This window comes from Armigeres subalbatus, chromosome 3, assembly GCF_024139115.2.
Source record: "Armigeres subalbatus isolate Guangzhou_Male chromosome 3, GZ_Asu_2, whole genome shotgun sequence".
NCBI classification, from domain to species: Eukaryota; Metazoa; Arthropoda; class Insecta; order Diptera; family Culicidae; genus Armigeres; species Armigeres subalbatus.
The window spans coordinates 321,744,558-321,762,162 of NC_085141.1; the positions used below are offsets into that span (position 1 = coordinate 321,744,558).

Sequence of the window (17,605 nt, forward strand, 5' to 3'; positions counted from 1 at the left end):
GCTTAGATTCTCGACTAGTACGCTTGTTCCAACAACCGTATCGCTTTAGGGACATGGAGTCACCCTTCGGAAACTGGATATCTTCGCAGCCCCACAGTGGAGCGGTCTCTATCCTTGTGAATGGTGTTTGTTTGCATATTTTCTATTGCTTGTTCATTATACGAAACGTCTTCATTCCCGATGTTTTCCTCTGTCGTAGAGTATGGACCGTAGATCACCCAACCCAGTCGTGTTAGTACCGCCATCGGCTGATTTTCTTTCCCCTCTCTAGAATCAAGTTGATACTCTATTCAAGGGCCGTCAACACCCAAGAGTAATCGAGGTTTCACTGCAGCGTAGGACTCTATTGGTAGTTCCGACAAGTGTTGGTAACGCTTTGCAAGATCGTTTGCCGGCATAGTTTACGCAGGAAGGTTCAGGTTGCGCACTGTGTGGACTTTAGAAATACGGAAGCTACGCTCTGGGTTTTGAGCGCTATTTATCTTCAGCTGAAAATACTACCAAATTTTCCTCGTATCGCCCTTGTTCGCCAGTCCATGAGATATGTAGCGGAGTCTTTCACCATCGAGGTTCAGCTCCTCCCATAAACTATGCTCCATTAGCGTTGAGGTTGATCCTGCATCAAGAAAGGCGAACGTTGATATCGAAAGGCGAACCTTTTCCATGCACTGTGACCCGAACGTACTTGAGAAGTACTTGCTCCAAACCGTGATGAGCATTAACGGATGCGAACTCAGTTGGAACGCTCAAAATTGATTTCTTGTGTCTGCTATCATCATGAAGAAGACGATGTTGTAGAAAACTACATCCGTTCTGATTGTAGAGGAATGTTCCATTCGCAAGATTTGAAGTCCTTGGTTAAACACTTTCGACAGATCTTTTTATCATTTCTATCACTGTGGCCCATCTTGCATTCGGTGACAAATTGTAGAAACTGTTGCACTTGTCGAGAGAAATACACTCTTTTCCATAAGCTAGGCAACCTGGTAAAAAATCTTATATGAGACCTTTACGTGGCCTCTAAACTTTAATATTTGCTAAAGGGTGCCTGAAAAAAAAACATGGAAGGAATATTTGAAAGGAACCTGAACAACCATTGGTATTGATAGACTCGTCCGAATGGCGCAGATAGACTCGTCCATTTTTGTAAACATATTTCCATAAATAGGGTTCCATCGTAGTGGAAACCTTATTCTGACGGATTCCTTCTTCCGGACGACCAGCACCAGTTCGACCAGTTCGAAAATATCTCCCTTTAAACCTTCCGTATCAGAATATATTCTGCTTGTCGTAGTTCTTCTTCTTTATTTCATGGCCCTACATTCCAAATGAAACATGGCCTGCAACTTAGTATTCAATTAGAATTTCCTCAGTTATTAATTGAAAGCTTTTGCTATGCCTGCCATTGTATGAGTATGTATCTTGGTGTGACAAGTAATAGGGATACACTATGTCCAGGGCGTCGAGATTATGTTTCCCACCCGAAAACATTCTAGATCGGACCGAGAATCGAACTCGTTATCTCCGGATTGGCAATCCTATGCCTTTGCTCGCAAGGCTAACTGGGAGACTCGTCCTAGCTAGTGCATCTCCTCCTAAAACCCTATTTGGACGATGTGATTAAATAAACTGCTGCCAGATAGCTCGTAGAAACTCGTAGAGTAGATGAAACCTCTGTTTAAATCTGCCACTGTGGATGCTTTCGACGACTTCAGTACACCTTCTTCACTCCTTACTTTCTTCTTCTATATAAGTCTTGGCCAATTACTCCCCTCTTCAGCAAACCAGCTCGGTCAGCGCGGTCCAATACCTCTCAAAACTAAATCAACTGGGTTTTCTAACAGCTGCTACGTGCCTACAAACGGAGCCTTCCGTATGTGCCAGGATTTTCGTAACACTATTTGCGACAAATGTGAGTTACGTAGAAGGTTAAGCCTGGATCCACCGTAGAGCACACGTAAAATCTACCCAAAATGTTGTTCGGAGGAGCTCACCAGCAATCAACGATCCGCTGAGTTCTAGGCAAGGTATTCACGTTTTCATCCTCATATTGACTGTGAATGTAAAGACATGCGTCGCAAGCTTTCTGCATCAGAGAAACAGTAAACCTGCATCAGCGTTGGGAATTATTTCGCATCGCTTTATCTAGATTTCGTTAAGAATCGGCAGTTCAACGTTGAATTTCTTCCACGTCTCACCCTCCAGAGAAGCTGCTTAAACACCTCTGCAGCAACCGTAGTAGCACCTGTGAACCAAAATGGGCCAAACGTTGTAACAATTATCGTCAAAACGTCGAATTGAAAGCGGAATACATCTTTTCCGGGTAACCAAATGCCTTCACTGATGGATCTGGATCGAGAATGATGCCAGGCTATTTGCACGATTGTCATCAGGGATACACTCCAGAACCACTGCACTATTGGATGCCGATTTGCTGAGCTGAAAACTACCGGTCATCTCGTCTAGTTTATGGTGTATCTTCTTGGCATCCTCCAGGTTATCATAGACGATGGTGATGTCATTGCCAGATGGGAACCATTCTCCTTCATCCATGGCCGGTTGAGCAAGTGTACGGGCCGGTTTCGTTCCGTAGGTCACGGCGTTCAGCTCGTACACACCTACCTCTCCAAAGGAGTGGGACGCCAGATAATAGATTTGAAAGGCCTTTTCTCGGGGCGCACGAATATCTGCCGGGCCATTTCTTCCGCATCCGCCACTTCAGAAAAATCAGCCCTTCGTACAGCCTCTGCAGGAGGATATATCGAAACTTCTGTTGAATGATTAACCCCTTCAATAACACTTCGTTAAAGGCTAGTGCGAAAGAATGTTTTTAGGAGACGACGAACACCACGCAGATCTTGGTGATGATGTTGGCTTTCTTTACCACCAGATGATGGGGTTAGGATCCTCTTCAATCTTCTGCATGTGACTTTACTTCATGTACTATCAATATATATATATTAACATGTAGATATCAACGCATTGCTTCCGGAAGTTAGTCGTATCTTTGACCTTCGTTCGCTGCTCAGAAAACGCCGACATGCAATCTCCAAAACAACGACCCTGGGATCTGCGCTGAACTGTGGTAGTCTCACAGCGGGACTCTTCAGGGGAATAACTGTTCGTGGAGTCTGCCTTATCTAAGGCTCAAAACCGAGTCAGAAGATCTTCTGATCGATTTGTAGTTGCGATGTTACAGCTGCCTTTCACACCTTAACTATCTTTGGAAAATTCTCCTCTGACAATCCAACCGAATTTGGAGTCGTGTAAGTTTGGATATTGCTTTCCAAACTCGATGTTCTTGCCAGAATCGAAGTTGTTAAAAAATACTTCAATCCCAAGGACTTATTAGTATTCAGAAAAAATATCTCTTGGATGATGATGATGATGATCATACTACCATCTATTGTAGCAAGGCACCTGCCGATAGCACTGGCCTTATTTTCTTGACAAAACGATTTGATCATGATTATATATTATTGCTTGTATTTCATCAAACTCCTGTATGAACGGCCAAAATGGGTGGGGTGGATCCATAAGCAGAGACACTTATGCGAATCCACGGATGAATAGAGAATCTCCTTCCAGAAGAAAGTTCGTACATACACATATTATTATCTAGCCCTCGTTTCCCTAGATTTGACCCAATAGATGGGGAGAAGAGGCCGCCCTTTTATCCCTTTATTATTAGCCCCTTTATCCACGAGATGTTAACAATAGGATTCCACTCTTTATTTATCTTAGTCGTTCAAAAGAATTTCTTATGGAAAATTTACAAAAATCCCCGCAGAAATTCGTGTGATTTTGTTGATCAAAGAATTTCATGTTGAAGATTGTAACCGCTCGCGAATTGTTCTCGAGAGGATTTTAAAACACGGTGGCTTTAGCGCCACTCTCGAAGAAAGGCCACCGGTCGTGTTATCTATTTGCCCGACTTTTACAGACTCTTTACCTCCGGGACTGACGAACGGTCGCTGGCTCCAAAATTACTTACGCTTAATATTTTCTCCCCCACTCAAGGGCGTAGCCAGAGGGGGGCAGGGGGGGTAACCCGCCGCCCATAAATGGTGGAATAATTGAACGGGTACTGGTAAAATGAATTCAGCTTAAACATGTGCACTTTTACAATCCAATCATATCCAGAAATAGGTTTTTGAAAATTCAAAAGATTCCCAAAAAAACTTATAAGGGTAATCCAGGATCCAGTACTATATGAAACTTCAAAACAACTCTGCTGAAACATTTCGGGCTCAAGAATTCCTCCTAGAAATCCTTCTAGAAGCTCCCCTGGGAACTTCTAAATTCCTCCGGAAAGTTATCCACAAATTCCTCTGAAAATCGTTTGAAAATCCTTCTCCTGTAATTGTAATTTCTCCTTATCTAGAAACCAATAACTAACTTTTTTTTAGGAAATTCATGAGGAAATTTCATGAAGATTTCTTCCCTTCAAGTTTTATTTCTAGACATTTCTTCGGCTATTCATCCAGGACAATCTCCGGCATTTCCTTCAGGAATGCATTTTAGAGTTCCCCTAAGAATTTATACGAAATTTCTCCCAAAAATTCCACTAGAAGTTTTCTTTTTAGTAATTTGCGACGGAAATTTTGATTTCGCTTCATAATTTCATCTGCTCATTTATAAAAATCTTCGGAAATTTTCAGGAAACTGCTTCAGGCATTCCCTCCAGGAACTGTTCCTTTAATTCCTCCGGATAACTTCCAGGATTTTTCCTGGGAATACTCTTATAAATTCAATAGCGAAATCCTCTAGAATTACATTCTGGAATTCTTTTCCGCAATTATTTTCTTGTAGAATATCCTTCAAAAATTCCTCTAGAATTTTTTTTTAGGAATTTCTCTCCAGGTCCTAGTATTTCCCCGGAAATTCTTTCCTTCCTTCAGGAATTTCTCCGGGATTTTTTTTTCCACGGAATTGTCCTCTAGAATTCTTTCCGGACTTCACTCGAATTTACTCCAGAATTTCATTCTGAAATTAGTTTGGGAGTTCCTCCAGGATATCTTCCAAGAGTTCTTCCAGGAATTTCTTCAGAACAAAACAAAGAACAGCAACTCATCTGGGAATACTTTTCAGGATTTCATCTGGGAGTTTCTGCATTAATTCCTCCTGGTTTTTTTTCTCTGGAATTCCTTCAGACATTTCTCCAGAAATTCCTTCATGAACTTTCTCCAATAATTATTTCAGTACTACTCAGAAATTTCCTCTTGAAGTGCTTGGGAGTTCCTCCGGGAGCTCCCCCCAGCAGGAAAGTTTTTCCAAAAGTCTCCTCTATTAATCCCTCCAAGAGCTTCACAGGGGATTCTTTTGAGGATATTTGGCAGGAATTTCAAAGGTGAAATGGGATTTCGTAAGTTACTCTAGAAATTCAACTCCAGGTATCTCCCTCGGCTGTTCTCCTCGAATTCTCTCCTGAGTTCCACTAGTAGTTCCTCCCGGAAATTCATATCCAGTATCTTTCTTTCAGGAATTCATTTAAGAATCTTCTTAAAATTTCTTTTTCCTCTTTTTTCGAAAATTCTTCCTGTAGTTCTTCAATAAAATTCATCTAGAAGTTCTCTCCGGTAGTTCTTCCGAAAATTCTCTGATAATTTCTCCGAGAATTCCTACAGAAATTCCGCATGGTAGTTCTCCGGAAAATTACGCCGGGAGTTTCTTCTAAAAGCGAACACCTGGAGGAACTGCCGGTGAAACTCCCGGAAAAAATGCCTCATAAAACTGCGGGTGGATCTCCCGGAGGAATTCACGTAAGGAACTGCCGGAGGAGCCCCGTAAGAACTTCCCGGAGAAATATCAGGAGAAACTCCTAGGAAAAATCTCCTAGAGGACCTGTAACCAGTGGTGTGGCCTGTCGTTTTCGAGATGTGTGAGATTTTCGTTTTTATCTCCGTGTAATAAATATATGTTAGACAATACCAAGAAGAAAGTTGAATATGCGCCAAGCATCACAACCTAACCTATATCACCCACCGGAAAGGATGCAGCCACACCACACATAGTTCCGCTATTCACCACCAGCAGATGGCAGGATCACGGAAAACTGGACGGCCATTGGGGTGGCGTAGAAGGCGCCATGATAAGCAAAAGGCTTGGAGGGGAAGTTTGCTTGGTCGAGGGTTCTGAAAGGATATATCGCCATTGCTTGGAATCATTTCCAAAGCGATATCTGCAAGCATCGACAGACGTCTGAAAACAACAACCAGTGGAAACTGTAAAGCCAAAGTAATCATCCAGGTAAAAATCCTCGACTCAGAACTCCAACCCCTCCAAAAACTAAGACGCTACTTACTTTCCCCAATGTGCCTTCGCAGGACCCCTCTTTCTTTGTGGGTTCAACGTTGAGTTGCCCGTGATTGTTCCGCTGAATCCAGCCAGATAACGTGACCAGTTGCCGTCTCGACATTACGTACCCGGATCCGAGAAAGCGGCCCCTGAAAGCGGGTCCGCCGCTGAACGTCCACAGCGATCAGGCCCCGGCATAACGTCACCCAATTGTCCGTGGACGCCACCATTTTATTCGGAGCTTCAGACGCCGCTTCAATTTCGTCCGCGAATAGCTCGGTGGAGGAGGACAGGCGGCTGAACATCGTCGTGGAGTCGGAAGCAGTACAGAGGCGAGCGTAGGAAGAACGGCGCCTAGGAGGTCAGCGGACTGGAGAAGTGGGGCTCCGCCAACAGAAGAAGAGTAGTGAGAAGGTGAAGAAGGTAGGAGATAGACGGTTGAAGGAAGTGGGAGAAGCTGAAGGTGCCTGTGTGCTGAATAAAGAAGTGCGGTGAAGCGTTAACGGTATTCGTGGGTGTTTTTCTTGGTCGCGAGAGATTCAAGCGCGTATGCCGACCCCTGAGGTTTTCTTTTGGAGGTGAGGGGAGTCTCATGTGGTGTCGAAGCGAGGGCTGCCCCATTAGTTACAGAACCTCCCGGAGGAACTCCCAGAAAAACTATCGGAAGAACTTCGGGAGGAATTTCCAGCCAATTTTCAGTTATTGAAAGAAAGCCTAAATGATTTCAAAAAGCCTGGAATGATCTACTGGTGGAACACCCTGGAGGAATTTCTGTAGAAACTCCCGGGAGAATTTTTTAAATGAACCCCGGAGGAAACTTGCCAGTGAATCTTACCAGAGGACTTCTCGGCAAAAAATCTTGGAGAATTCATCTCACAGACAAATCTCGTCTTAGCTGAAAAACCTTTGTAGGGTATGTAGCAGGACCATCAACATCATCAGAGGACCTCCTGGAGAATTCCTTGAGGAGCTTTTGAGGAATTTCTGTATAATTCCCGGCAGAATTTGTCAAAGAGCTCCCCTGTAGGAACTGCCGATAGAACTACCGGAATAATTTTGTCGAGGTAATCCTGGAGGAATTTCTTGGAGGATCTGCCGGTTGAACTCTGGAAGAATTCCTGAGGAACTCCGGAGGAATTTTCTGGAAGAAACTTCTGGAGGACATGTCCAATCTGGAAGTTCTTTCGACCGAATTCTTTCTTCAGGATTTCTTTGAGAATTACCATCTAGCAATTCCTCCAAAAATTCCATTGTTGATTTTATTTTCGGTGGAATTCCTGGAGAAATTCTTTAAAATTTTCATAAGAAATTATTCAAAGAAACTTTCACTGAAAAATATGGAATTTACACAGGAAGTTCGGAAGATTTTAGCGAAATTTCTTCTACGGAATATTCTTAGTAATTCCAAGGTACAATTTTTCAGGATTTTTTATGAGAAACAAAGCACGAAAGAATTATCTGAAGGATTTCCTGCAGAACTTATAAAGGAGTTCGTGGAGGATTTCTTGGAGTAAATAATAGTGGATTTTTTTGTCAATTCTATGAAATTGATGGTGGTGGAATTCCTGAAGACATTGCCGAAGAAATTGCTGGTGGCATTCCTGAAGAATCCGGGCGTGAATGCGTCACGTTTATTGGCATTACGTTTTAGTACAAAACGCTGACGCGCAATGCTCTCTTGTGATTGAGCCTTTACTGTTGAAGTTGTGGATTTGGTTTCAAAGTGTTTGGAGCTTAGAAGCGAAAAAAGTACCAAGCACTAATATTCGGTGTTTCTTATAAACTACTATAAAACTACGATTCAGAAGACCTAAAAATTTTAGCCTCCCCCTAATCGAAATCCTGGTTACGCCCGCCCCACTTCCCGCGAATTCCCCACCTACCAGAACTCGCTCAATCCGCTGAAAAAACAACAGAAAAACAAAATCACTTAACGACATTTATTCTCTAATTCGGGTTGGACGTATCGGTACGGAATGAAAAAAAGAGCTAATCATGGCCATGAAACAACAAGCTCACATACCTGCGCAGGTTTTTGCTTCTCGATGCACTGATGCGTTGAAATTACTCCGCCGAGAAGGTGGCGGCGTTGTCCTCCGACCAGGTTGCGGCGATGGCGGCTGATTGGGTTTGCCGCAGATGCTGCAGATTGGCGCGCAGCAATGGAGGTCGAGCTCAAACTATATGGCCGAAACAAAACATGCGGAGGGAGTGGCGGCTGAACGGAACCTTTCCGGTTCACCGAGCGAGGACTAAAAAAAAACTACTAACCGTAACTACTACTCGTCGGTTCGATTCATTCCTGCGTACGATTATTGACGACGTACGGGGACCGCACTCTCGGGAATGGTCCACGGGAATTGGCTTGAGGATCTTACCTTCGACAGTTGATTGGCGACCGCCGAGTTTTCGCTTTTTGAGGAGCAACTTCACTTCTCCGTTTGACTCCCTTTACAGGTGGTCGTTAACGTAGGCTCGAGCTCTTGAAGTTCCTTCGACGAAATGGCGGGCCCTGTAGACACCACACTTATTCCCGTACCCGACTCCGGTCAAATACACAAACTCTAGCCCGTACGTTTCACTAAATAACACGGTGTTAGCGGAATTAAAAATACGTCTTAATGACGTCTGCTACGTTCAGTATTTTTCAAACTAGCCAAACTCAACTTAAAATACTGAAAAACTTCGTAGCCTACTCGAACACACTTCTAGTACCAGACGTTCACTTAGCGAAATGATCGAGTTTTTGTCTGATTCTTTTTATAAACAAACTTATCCTTTGAAAAGTCGTCATTTATTTTAAATTTTCGCCTAATAAATTTGAAATGGCGACAAAGAGTGCAAGCGCCTCGGTGAGTCCATATAAAACGAGCACATGAGAACACTAAGCAACAGCACATGGTCAATTTTAATTTGGATAAATAATTCTAGTCAAACACAAACCCGTAAATCGATATACAAATAAAAATTCAAATTCTTTTTTCGTCCGGTTTGGAAATTATTTACGTAATATTTCACTATTTAATTAATTGATTTTACTTAAAAAACAGAAAACTTAGTAAATTACTATTTTGATTTAATTAAAATTTATCGAAAAAAGTAACACGTTACAAGATCAAGCAAAATAAATCGTGAAAAAGAGTTTCTGTGAGAGATTTAGAAAAATTTCAGGATGAATTTATTGTAAATATTTTCTATTCTTCTGGAAAATTCAAACGAATCGTTAAAAGGCAAAGTTCAATTGGCACCATGATTGCTGACATGCTTTAAGCTGTGGGAAAAAAGTCGTATTTTGGAATATTTTTTTTCAGAGAGAAGATTACTTAAAATAAAAAAAACTCTGATTGATCCATCTAGTGGTGGATGTCTCACTCATTTTTTGACACTCACCCTTATTTTAAATTAAAGAAACTTAAATTTGTTCCTATTGAAAGATCGGAGTTGAAGCTGAAATATTATTCTTCATTATGCACGATGTCCGGAGCATTTGAGCCAGCCTAAGGCTGAAAGTCTCCTTAGTAAAGGCAATAAAAAAATAAATAAATAATATGCACGAGAAAAGCACCATCACCGCTGGGATGATTAAGCAGTGTTTAGTTTATTGAAGCTCGTTCAAATTGAATGACAAATCACTTGAAACTTTGTCGGAGCTTGGTACTCAAAAGTTTATAGAACTTTCAGATGCACTAAGCTCATGGATTTGGTTACTTTATCAATCAATTTCAACTAATCATCGGCACTTCAAATTCCACACTATAAAAACCTCACCGTTCTACTCTGACATCGTAGTTCATACGTGTCCTCCTATCAAGAATGGCTCGCATCCTGCTCCTATTGACGGCGACTTTGTTTGCCTGCACCTTTGGTCTTTCGGTCGAAGGGTTGCACCCTTCTCGTCCGTGGTGGAATGTTCGCCGCTCTAGTGGTCGCGTAGTTGGTGGATATGAAGTTGCCGTTGAGGATGTCCCCTTCCAAGTGTCTTTGAGCGACGTGGGGTCCAGCCATTTCTGCGGAGGATCGTTGCTTTCGGATCGCTGGGTTCTGACGGCAGGTCATTGTGCTTCCAGTTATCAACATAACCTACAGGTGCGCGTCGGTTCCAGTCGACATGCTTCTGGAGGTCAGCTCTACAAGGTACGAACCGTTTATCGTCATCCACAATACAGTGCTGCTACTACTGACTACGATTTTTCGCTGCTGGAACTGGAAGAGACCGTAACATTCTCCGAAAGCTGTAGTCCGGTGGATTTGCCACAAAAAGACGATCCGGTTAACGCAGGCACTTGTCTGCAGGTTTCCGGCTGGGGTAATACCCAAAACCCTGCCGAGTCGAGCGCAGTGCTTCGGGCTGCCAACGTTCCGGCCGTGTCGCAAGAAGAATGCAGTCAGGCATATGCCATGTACGGAGGTGTCACCGATCGTATGGTTTGTGCTGGTTATAAGCAGGGCGGTAAGGACGCTTGTCAAGGTGACTCCGGTGGTCCACTGGTAGAGGGCAATACCCTGGTCGGTGTGGTATCCTGGGGAGTTGGCTGCGCTGAGCCCGGATATCCTGGAGTATATTCTCGAGTTGCCGCTGTTCGAGACTGGGTGAAGGAGGTCAGCGGACTGTGAAGGAGAAATTGTGATTGAAATGCATTATATCTAAAATGGCTATTGAAACAGATTATTATTACATAAAATATAGAACATTTTACTGAACTGTTTTCTTTTTCATTACATTCAACCCCTGAAAGCATATATGTTCCGTTGGGGCGATACATTAAATGTGTGAGAACTTTATTTGGATTTTCAAATTCCCTATCATTTGAGAGGAATATACCTGAATTGACTGTCTAATTAATTATCAAATCAAAAGCTGGTGGAAGTCAAAAACTTATTCCAATTTAGATGTGCCGAATGATGATAATCTAACCAATTTAAACGGTACTACACTCCAGCCGTTCGTGAGTTCAATTGCCTCAAAGGAAATGTGAACTTATTTTTAGATTTCCTCATGCAAAAATCACGAGTAAAGTTGGGTAAATCGGGAAAAACTAAAACTGAGAGTTTGAAAATTTCGCAAGGGTAGTTGGCAAAGCGCATTTTTGCCTACGATGGTGACATCTGAGTTCAGAGGGACAAGTCTCCCGGAATCCAAAAACTAATTCCATCTAGCGCGTTTACAGGAACTCCACTACATTAAAGCAACGCAATTACCGTCATTTTTATAATTCCAGCTTTGCTGCGTCGCAGCATTTAAAAAAACAGTAAAAATGACAGTTGTGCGTTGCTTCCGTATTGAGTGGGGTGCCCTTAGTTTTGCCTTTAGATTCCGGGAGGCTTGTCCTTATAATAGTTATGTAAAATTAACAACCCGCAGCTTGGGAGTAGCGTTTCAATCTACCTATCTATTCTAACCATGCTGCTTACCGCTCAGCGTTATCTTGACTTCACTCCATTAGATGCATCATCTATTTCGGAATAATTACACTTGTCAAAAATGTACTGCTTCCACCCCGGCTGATTGTCCAGATTTTCGTTGATTTACTTCATATTATTTACGGCCTACCTCAACAAAACCGCGCACACATCGCAAGCCCTTCGAGTGAGAGTTCAACGTTTTACCGCAAAACTCCAAGCACGGCTCTGCCACATGTCGTTACCGCCGTTCATTTGTCTGGAAAAATATTTGTCTAACATTGTGTGTAGTAGAATTGTTTTCCATTTTTGCGTTCTATCCACTTGTATCCGCTGCCGGCGGCGGTACCGTCGACTCCAGCAAAAAGCGTGGACAAACAAGTGCTTGCCGTACGATGAGCGAGCTGAGAGAGTTTGAAGTAGGCCACAATCACCACATGGGGCACAAAGTGGAAAAGGACCATGACGGTGGAGTGGGGGAGTTGCATAGAGAACAGTCGTAGTAGATAGTGTGCCCTAGAATCAAAAACCATCGTCCATCCATCCACGTGGGGTCGTTCTCCCTCCGTGGGGGGCGCGCAGTTATGCTCATAATGCTCGTATTGCATCCATTGGCAGGTGGTTCGGGTTTGGTGGGTGTGCAACATTTCACTTTCTCTCGCACAATCTGGTCGGGCATGCTTCTCTTGTGCTTTCTTCCTACTTCACGGGGGCACGTAGTCCGGTAGTTACGTGCTCCAATTCGAAATCTTCCTCTCTCGCGGGATGTGCACTTCAACAGAGCAGAGTACGAGAACAAGGCGCCTACCAGCTCCCAAAAGCAACCTGCTGGCAAGTTTGGATCCCTATCGCAGATAAAGTCAGACGCGTGCTCGATTCGGTCGCAGTTTCGGTGTACAGAAGCGATAGTAGCAGCGGAAAATCAGCGAAAAAGTGTTGAAAAAGGACTTTCTACTTCTGTTTGATTAGAGTTTAGCCTTTCTGGTGAATCCTTACTGTAACGACTTGGTTGGAAACGATCTTCTTTACTTTATTTTTAAAGCAACATTACGTTCGTCCATCAAATTCCGTACTGTGCTGTTTTAAGAAGATATCTAGATTGTTGAATATACTGAAAAACCGAGGATACTGTTCGCACATGATGAACATTTATTAGGAGGGGTGTGAATAAAAGTGGATATTACCCGTTCTGAGTTCTGGTGGTATGCAATAAGCTCTTGCAGGATGGTCGAATGTTATCATCTACACATAATACACGCAGCAATTCATCTAATTGTTTTTGAAAGCTGAAGAGGAAGAGTTGTTTGCACTAGTTAATGACGGCGGTAAAGAGAACAACGAACCAATAGAGTGAGAGAGTGGTCGAGCTGTTATTTCTGAAGGATACATTTTTATCAACAGTTTCTAGATTGAGGAAATTTTATTGAGTTGGTGGTAGAAAGAGAAAGAGTGTTCCTCTAGTATATATGGAGTGCAAGTCCATGGAAAGTAAGTAATTGTATTCCATGCATAGTGGCTTCATGCAAGCACGCTGAAAATGTTGACATGAATTCGTAGCTCGTAGGGAAGAGGCTCCAAAACGCCAGGTTAGGCGAAAAAAGTGTACGGAATAATCCAAAGAAGGTAAGAAATCCCGAAATTTTCTACATTTTGATGATACATCCATGCACTTTTCATACCAGAATTCTGATTCGCCGACGCGTGGTGCTTTGTTCTCTAAGAGATGCTAGCTAAAAGGCGTTTTGCCTCATGAGTTTTCCGGCAACAAAATATCACCACTTTTTGAAAATGTTACCAAATATTATCAATATGGTTGAGATTTTCTACAATTTGAAGATGGTATCAGCTAGCTATATTGCTTAACAGATACATGAGGCAAAAAAATACCCATGAATATCGTTACAGCTAAAACGTTAAAGCAGTCTTTGCTTAGCTAGGGCATATTCACCTAACGATCGAAACACCTGAAGTCGGATAACACCGCTTCAAAATGTATGTTGACTGATAGCTCTGAATTTTATACATTCACTGTTTACTGAACTGAATTACATTAAGGCCAGCTTTTTCGAAGACATATTTCTTATAACATTGTTTTGAGATTATTGCCCATGACAGAGTAGATGACTGTTTCTTACATAGAGTACCGTATGATAACGTAGTTTGATAGTTTACAGAGCTTGTTTACAGAAGGACTTATCTCTAGAGCAGCTTCCGGAAAAAATGTTCTGCGAATTATTAGGAATATTTATGTTTTCTGTGATAGCTTTATGGTAGAAATCAAAGCATATCACTGGAATACTCAGATCAACATGACTTTGAACGGAACTTATGAATTTTTATTTCCGGCACATCGAACACCCTGTAAACAAGCTCTATGAACTGTCACGAAGGTAAGTCTAGATCTTGCATTAATCTATAGCACGCAACTGGAAAGGAGAGTAGATGATTTTTTCTTTTAAATCACGCGTTTTCTTAGAAAAGGGCTAAACTTCTGAAGGACGCGTGTACTCGAATTAAGTCGATTGAATAGATAACTTAGGTAGAATAGTATTTTTTTCCGTTTTCTTGGGAGTAGGGCAACCGACTTGGTGATTCCTAATTTTGAAGCACATCCCAATCAGGAGAGAATAACACATTTATATCATATTGTGTTACTGAGTTCAACAGTTTTTCTAACATAGGCTGTTATAAACTTGGTTTAGGATGTTGTTAAATAACTGGGAATTCAATTTTAACAAAACAAATGAAATATAACTAATTCTGTTATAATTTTGCTATGAAAAATGTGATAATAATTTATCAGAACTCGATTATATCAACGGTTGTTATGAATAACTGATGTTGTTAGAATCATGTTATAATCTTGTTTTGCCTTCCTAGTCGGGATGTTTCCTCTAGATTTTCTGTAGGATACGGCTGAAGCACGGAAATTATGAAATAAAGTAAAACAATAGTTGGCATCTTCTTTGAAAAGGAGCATTTGTCCGGAGTATAACAAAACTAATATTGACTCCTTCTTGTAAAAATTGTGGTTGGCTGGAGTGAGATAGAGTAAATAACTTTTCCTTTCATAGCACGCGTTTCTCTGGAAAAAGAAGATATTTTTTTTTGTAGAACGCTCTTCTAGAATAGAACAATGTTTTTGAAAGTATACACTCATCAAATTGTATACTCGGCTCTTGTGACGGGGTTGTGTGTTATTTCAAGTTGTGCCTTATTCGGAATAGTGACTCATTGGGGGTAATAATAATGGCATTCGAGGAGAATGGAAATCGGGGTCAGTGTTGTAAAATGTCATCCCGAGAATCTCTTGGAATTTTCCGTTTATCCTGCCCATGAAGCTTTTCAGATAAAACTTGAACCTTCTGAATTCCAGATTCAAAAAGCTTTCAAAATGTGTTGGATGGTGCAATTGTTTTTTTGTTTTTACACTGAAGCTAGGAAACGGTTTTGAAGTGTGACGCATTGCAAGAAAAATTTAGACTTTAGATGGAAATTTGGCTAAATATGAAATACAGCTCTGCTGAATTAACGATGTTTTGTGTATGTTAATTTTAGTGGAATTTCCGTACTTAAATCAATTCGAATTGTATCAAAGAAAGTACGTTTATCACTATTTGTTCACTTATTTATTACAAAAACAAATTTACACTTTATTTCGCTTACTTTAAGGTTGATTCGCTAGCCGATCATCTACATTTCAAGCAAAAAATGTTCCAATAGCAGGAGAAAGCATCATTTTTTGCTTTGTTCTTTCAATTATTGGGACTTCAAGTTTTAAAATGCTTCGTTGTGAACTCACGGATATAGTCAGACAAACCCGTTTCAAAACTTAATTTGACTGATAGGGTAAAACGACCTATTATGAAGGGGTTAAGCGCCGCGTCAAAACAAAATTGATTTCGATACTTCTTTTAAAATGAACTGCTTATCTTTTTTCACATTGCAGTAGTTGAATAGGATGCTCGTTAACTCAAGTTTCTGTAAATATTACGTCAGTTGTGCTAAACTTATGTTGTTTTTGTTCTTTATCACAATGAAAAATGAAACTACCGCAAAAAATAGGACGCAGCTGCTCTATTGGTTGCGATATTTTTTTTGAAGGTCAGTCCTATTGTTGCAGTATTGTTTGTATTTCTTATGGAGAGCGATACCACAACAATAGGACCTTAGCACTACCGCAATAATGGGCTCAAAGGAAGCATTTTTTTTTAAAGAAAAATGATAATTTTTCATCATTTTGAACGGAATTTTGTCAAAAAAAAAAGGTGTCCTATTGTTTGATTCGAAGAGTTTTAGCGGATCCACAATTGTTATGGATGCTATTATATCCAGGATGGACTATTTATACATTACCGCAACATTAGGATATACCACAACGATAGGACGTTTTACCCTAACACTAAAGATACATTGGTTTGAGATTTGACTAAAATGAAGAATATTCCAAAGACTAGATTTTTCCGAAGACATGTTTTCAGTTACTTTGTGCTTTCGCTCTTTATGAAAGAAAACATTGGATAGCTTGCTTTAACAAAATTGCTTAAATAAGGGCTAAATAGTGGATAACTTCCTTTATAGAAAAACGCGTTTACCCAGAATAAAGCAAAATAGCAGACATTTTTACCATTCAAAATACAAAACACCAGGATTAAGGCAAACAGTAGATGACTTTTTCTTTTAAAGTACGCTATTGCTCTAAATAAGTCGACATAGTAGATTACTCCTTTCGAAACACTGTAAAAGGGTAGCTGAATCCGTCTCTCTTGTTGAAAAATAGACTTCGCTGTACAGTCACGATTCGCTGGTTGGGCCACGACCTCGACCCAACTAACGAATTAGGTTTTTAGTTGGGCCAACTGACAGCCATTTGAACACGTGTATTTTGGACTTGAACATCACAAATGATGTCCAGTGACGCCCAATCCCGTTTTCCGTGTTTATATTGAATTTTGACGTACGGTTGCTTTTTAGTTGGGGTTTGATTCTACGGACAGAATAAAACCGAAACACACATTTGTCTGGAATAAAGCAAAGAAATAATTGATTCCTTCTTTTAAAGCAACCGTTCACCCGAAACATGAAGAAAGTGTACCAGATTCTTACGATATCCTACGGGAGAGCAAATTACTCTTATTATTCACGCATTCCCTATAATATGGCTAGGCATTTGGCATAACGTCACTCAACATATGGTCATTTCGACACTGTTGTTTCATAAGGGCGAATGTCGCAAACGTCATAAATGCCTTTTCCTGCAAATTCCTAGACAACTAGGACCGCTCCCCAGCTAACAAATCACTTTGAACTTACAGAAGCTCCGCGCCTTCTATCGAAAGGAAGTGGCAAATACCAGCCATAAGTCTCTAAATCTTGTGAAATCAGCAGAAGAAGTCAATGTTTACGTTTGCGACTTTCGCCCTTATGAAACAACAATGTCGATTTAACATATTTTTGATCTGTGACGGAAGTGAGAGTCATTTATCAAAACGAACACTTGTCATAATTTTATCTATGAGGCGTCAATTGGTATAAATTGCCTCCAAACCAGATTATTTTACATTAAAGCCAAGATATGTTTTATTAAGGAATAAAATCGTGGTTCTGCCTTTTCCTTTGCGGTAAATTAAGTATCAGAATTTCAACCAATCAGCGTAGAATCACAATTCTTACGCTAAAACAAGCTTTCTGTCAAATTTTCAGCTTCTTCGGATAACATTTCAGGGTGGCTCAAGTCGATTTAGTGTTTGTGGGCTATTTTCAAGTTTCAACAATATCTAACACGAAAAACACGTCGAAAAACTTCGCAACAACCTTTAAACGAAAGCTTTTAATGAGCTTTACAAGTCTTGTGAACATTGCGATTCATTTCGATTAGGTTCTGATCATGTTTTAGTGATTTTCAAGC

The 17,605-nt window shown here is 41.1% G+C and overlaps 2 protein-coding genes across 7 annotated transcripts in view; both read left to right on the plus strand.

Annotated features, from left to right (window-relative positions):
* The window catches only part of LOC134225461 (beta-arrestin-1), a 295,165-nt gene that overhangs the window by 130,557 nt on the left and 147,003 nt on the right, over positions 1 to 17,605 (plus strand). The gene's annotated exons all lie outside the window — the stretch shown is intronic.
* The window catches only part of LOC134222693 (transmembrane protease serine 9-like), a 56,973-nt gene continuing 49,435 nt past the window's right edge, over positions 10,068 to 17,605 (plus strand). The window contains exon 1 of the mRNA XM_062701851.1: positions 10,068 to 10,908. Within this exon, the coding sequence (XP_062557835.1) occupies positions 10,111 to 10,908 (798 nt within the window). The 5' untranslated portion in view covers positions 10,068 to 10,110. The remainder of the gene's footprint in view (positions 10,909 to 17,605) is intronic.